The sequence below is a fragment of the Sinocyclocheilus anshuiensis genome, unplaced genomic scaffold (genome assembly GCF_001515605.1).
Source record: "Sinocyclocheilus anshuiensis isolate Anshui unplaced genomic scaffold, SAMN03320099.WGS_v1.1 scaffold465, whole genome shotgun sequence".
Classification (NCBI taxonomy): domain Eukaryota; kingdom Metazoa; phylum Chordata; class Actinopteri; order Cypriniformes; family Cyprinidae; genus Sinocyclocheilus; species Sinocyclocheilus anshuiensis.
The window spans coordinates 1,659,302-1,663,669 of record NW_015539898.1 but is presented as its reverse complement, the minus strand read 5'-3'; the positions used below and the strand labels follow the sequence as shown (position 1 = coordinate 1,663,669).

The 4,368-nt window shown below is 34.2% G+C and overlaps 1 protein-coding gene across 1 annotated transcript in view; it reads left to right on the top strand.

The window, feature by feature from the left end:
* Positions 1-4,368, top strand: part of itpr1b (inositol 1,4,5-trisphosphate receptor, type 1b) — a 157,794-nt gene that overhangs the window by 75,170 nt on the left and 78,256 nt on the right. The window contains exons 38-39 of the mRNA XM_016482756.1: positions 1,414-1,562; positions 3,195-3,306. Of these exons, the coding sequence (XP_016338242.1) occupies positions 1,414-1,562; positions 3,195-3,306 (261 nt within the window). The remainder of the gene's footprint in view (positions 1-1,413; positions 1,563-3,194; positions 3,307-4,368) is intronic.

The window sequence follows — 4,368 nt, the reverse complement described above, 5'->3', positions numbered from 1 at the left end:
ATAAGTGTGTGTGTGTGTGTGTGTGTGTTTTAAATGCATGACACCTGTTTGGTTAAATGGCCCATATGACAGCATAAAAACGGATACAGCAACTTGCTGATTTGTTTCTAGCGGTATCTAGAAGTCCCTGCTGTTGTGTTTAACAGAGGAACAGCAGTTGTTTTCTTTCAAAGGTGCAATGTCGAAATGCTGAAAAAAAGACACCTTGACATCAGAAGGTGGTGTTGTGGGTAGAAACATGCATTTCCTCTCGTTTTAAAATGCTGCTTTCATACTCCAGTCAGAAGACTGAGGATAGAGGTCAGTGGAGGGGTGTCATCTAGCCTAGGGGAGGGGAAGGGTGAGTTAGCGAGTTGCGGTAAACCATGGCTTCATCACGTCTGTCTCCACCCCCGTGCAGCTGTGGCGTGAGTTGGCGAGTATTCAGACACGTTTGCACAGCTCACGTCTGTGCTATGGGCCTCAGGGCTGTTGGTTTCAGCCCTGGCTTTGGAAACAAATCATGCCCTTGGTGCTCAGAATATGTGTGGCCTGGGTCCAAAATGGCTTTTTACCACACCTGCTAGTGCCAATGAAAATATATGAGATGGTTTTTTTACTCAGAGACGGAGACACGCTCAGTTCATGTATGATGTTGCAAGTGACATGATCGCCTGTTTGTTACACATATGAAAGGAATAAAAATTTAATATTTAATAATATAAACAATATGTTATAATAACTAAATAAATATATAATTAAATATTGTTAATATTATTGCATCCAATAAAAATTATATGTCATACAAAAGTTTCAATACAGTTAAAAGATTATTTAAAAAAAAAAATATATATTTTTTTTTATTCAGCCAGGATGCATTATATGATAATTTTAAATACATTGATAATAAAAAACATATTTCTTGAGCAGCAAATCAGCATATTAGAATGATTTCTGAAGGATCATGTGACACTAGAGACTGGAGTAATGATGCAGAAAATTCAGCTTTATCATCAGTAAAATATTACATTTTTAAATACATAATATTATATTTAAAACATATTTTAAAATATTTTTTGATCAAATAAATGCAGCCTTGTTGAGCAGAAGAGACACAAAAAATCAATCCAACTCAAACTTAGTGTATCATATATGAAAAAAGCCAGTTTCCGTCTCTCTGAGAAGTATAATATGTGCCATACAAATATTTTGTGAGGTTTTAGTTACTAATATAACAGTATCCACTGCATTAATGTGCTTGTCAATGTCAGTTTGCTTGGCGAGTGTCTCTTATACGTCCTGTGGTCTAACATAAACATAGTTTGTCTTATACTTGAAAATTGTCTTATACTGTCACTGTGAAGGGCTTCAGTTGCACATGATCAAAATAACTGAATTTGTGTTTTTGTTTGTGCTCCGATGTGTGTTTGTCAGGACATAGTGTCTGCTCTGGAGGATCGTCTGAGGCCCCTGGTTCAAGCTGAGCTCTCGGTGTTGGTGGACGTACTGCATCGCCCGGAGCTGCTCTTCCCTGAAAACACAGATGCCCGACAGAAATGCGAGAGCGGAGGCTTCATCTCTAAGTGAGTTTCATTTTCCCATAAACCCTCTCGAACTGAGAGGACAAAACTGTCCTAACAGTCTTCCTCTTTTTTTTATGTTATGAACCACTGACATCCATGAATATGCTTTATTGGGTGACCCTAAAACACATACAGGATCATTGGAGACACTGAAGACAGGAGTAATGATGCTGAAAATTCAGCATTCCTATCATAGAAATAACGTACATTTTAAAATATATTAAAATAAAAAACTTTTTTTAATTATAATAAAATATCACGATATTAGTGTTTTTATTGTATTTTTGATCAAATAAATCCAGTTTTGGTGAGCATAAGAGACTTCTTTCAAACACATATGAAACGTATGAAAAAGAAATCACTTTTTTTTCCACTCACGGGCCGCATTATGCAATGGTGCAGTAGTACTTACTGTCCTTCACCTGTCCTCGTGCTGTGAGAGGCTGTTCTCAGTCTGCCAGAGCTACAAAAGGGATTACCTGTGTGTTTGTTTGCGTGTGACGGCTTCTATGGGAATAATCCTGAGATGCAGGATTAGCTGATTCAGGAATGGAGTTACATTACAATGTTAGCATCCATTGTGCTGTCAGTGGGAGCAAAATGACAGTCTGTTAACAGCTCAGTTCAGTTTTTTTTTTTTTCAGTTCAAGTCAGGGTTATTTAGTTTAAAAAGGTTGACATTGTGAAGTCATTTAGCAAGCATTTTTATCAAAAGCAGTTTACAGAATATTTATTATAAGGACGGTCTTTCTGCAGTTATGTGGGGTCATTATAAAAAATAATATAAAATTAATAATAACCATTGCAACGTTAATTGAAAGTTTGAAAGATGAATATTAATTTTGAGATCTGCTAAAGAGTACATTTATCATCACCTCACTCCATTTCTAATATTTTACCAGCACTTAATTAAATTAAATTAAATTAAATTAAATTAAATTAAATTAAATTAAATTAAATTAAATTAAATTAAATTAAATTAAATTAAATTAAATTAAATTAAATTAAATTAAATTAAATTAAATTAAATTAAATTAAATTAAATTAAATTAAATTAAATTAAATTAAATTAAATTAAATTAAATTAAATTAAATTATTTTATTTTATTTTATTTTATTTTATTTATTATTTGGTATTATTGATGGCATTATTATTTTAAATTAAATGAAATTTTATTTTATTTTATTTATTATTTGGTATTATTGATGGCATTATTATTTTAAATTAAATGAAATTTTATTTTATTTTATTTATTATTTGGCATTATTGATGGCATTATTATTTTAAATTACATTTTATTTTATTTTATTTTATTTATTATTTGGTATTATTGATGGCATTATTATTTTAAATTAAATGAAATTTTATTTTATTTTATTTATTATTTGGCATTATTGATGGCATTATTATTTTAAATTAAATTTTATTTTATTTATTATTTGGTATTATTGATGGCATTTTTATTTTATTTTATTTTATTTTGCGTTATTGATGGCATTATTATTTTATATATATTTTTTAAAGGTGATATATCATGTGTCCCTGCAATGAAAGCATATAGATACTGTATCATCATCAGTTGTTATCATTATTAAAACAAACTTGTGAAACGAACTGTTTTTCTCTTTCAGATTAATAAAACACACTAAACAGCTTTTAGAGGAGAACGAGGAGCGTTTGTGTATAAAAGTTCTGCAGACGCTTCGAGAAATGATGACGAAAGACCGCGGCTATGGGGAAAAGGTAACATACACACTGTAGTTGCATAAAACAAATAAAAAATATCCTTTCTGTCTTCTACAGCACTATTATACATCTTGATGAAATTACAAGAATCCCTCGGTGTGTGTTACTGTATATTTGTCCATATTACCCATAAAAATAGCAAAACAGGCCTCACAGGACACATTTCACTCCGTCTTTCCACAGTACTGCCCAAAATCAAGCTCAGAAGACCATGTTAAACATCTGACATGCTGTTATTAGCCTATATACTTTTATGTACATAACTGCACTCAAACACACACGTGCATCTGTTCATGACCCATGTCCTCCTAACACTTAAAGGGGTCATATGATGCGATTTCAATTTTTCCTTTCTCTTTGGAGTGTTACAAGCTCTTGGTGCATAAAGAAGATCTGTAAAGTTGCAAAGACTAAAGTCTCAAATCCAAAGAGATATTCTTTATAAAAGTTCAGAGTCAGCCACACCTACCTAAAACGGCTCGTTCTAACACGCCCCCACATATCTACCTCACTATGTGGGAAGATTTGCATAACGCCGCCCAAATGTTCACGCAAAAAAAGAAGGCGTACCTTTTAGTCTCACTGTAGTTTTGTTGATGCTGCAGCCATGTCGTGAAGACGCTGTGTGCTTCGTTGTGAAAGCGAAACTACTTTGTTTGGTCTTCCAAAAGAGGACGATATCCGCTTCGTCATGCCTAGAGCTGATCTGTGCTGGTCGCTGAGGGAATACATCAACTTTCACCGTGGACGAAGCGGAATCCAGCCCGGGGTCCTTCACTTGTGGTTGCCGCTCATTCGTCGGATCCGCCGGGATAAGCTAAGCCGGGGCTTCCGCTCACGCTAGCCCGGCCTCAGCTCACTCTATCCCGGCCTCAGCGCACGCTAAGCCGCTGTGTTTTTCGTTGTGAAAGCGAAACTACTTTGTTTGGTCTTCCAAAAGAGGACACGACTACAAATCAGTGGTTAAGTTGTATTTACAACATTGTTCCAGAACAGTTTAACCCAAATATCCAGATGTGTGCAGCACATGGAGGACTGTTTACTGATCCTGGAAGAGTA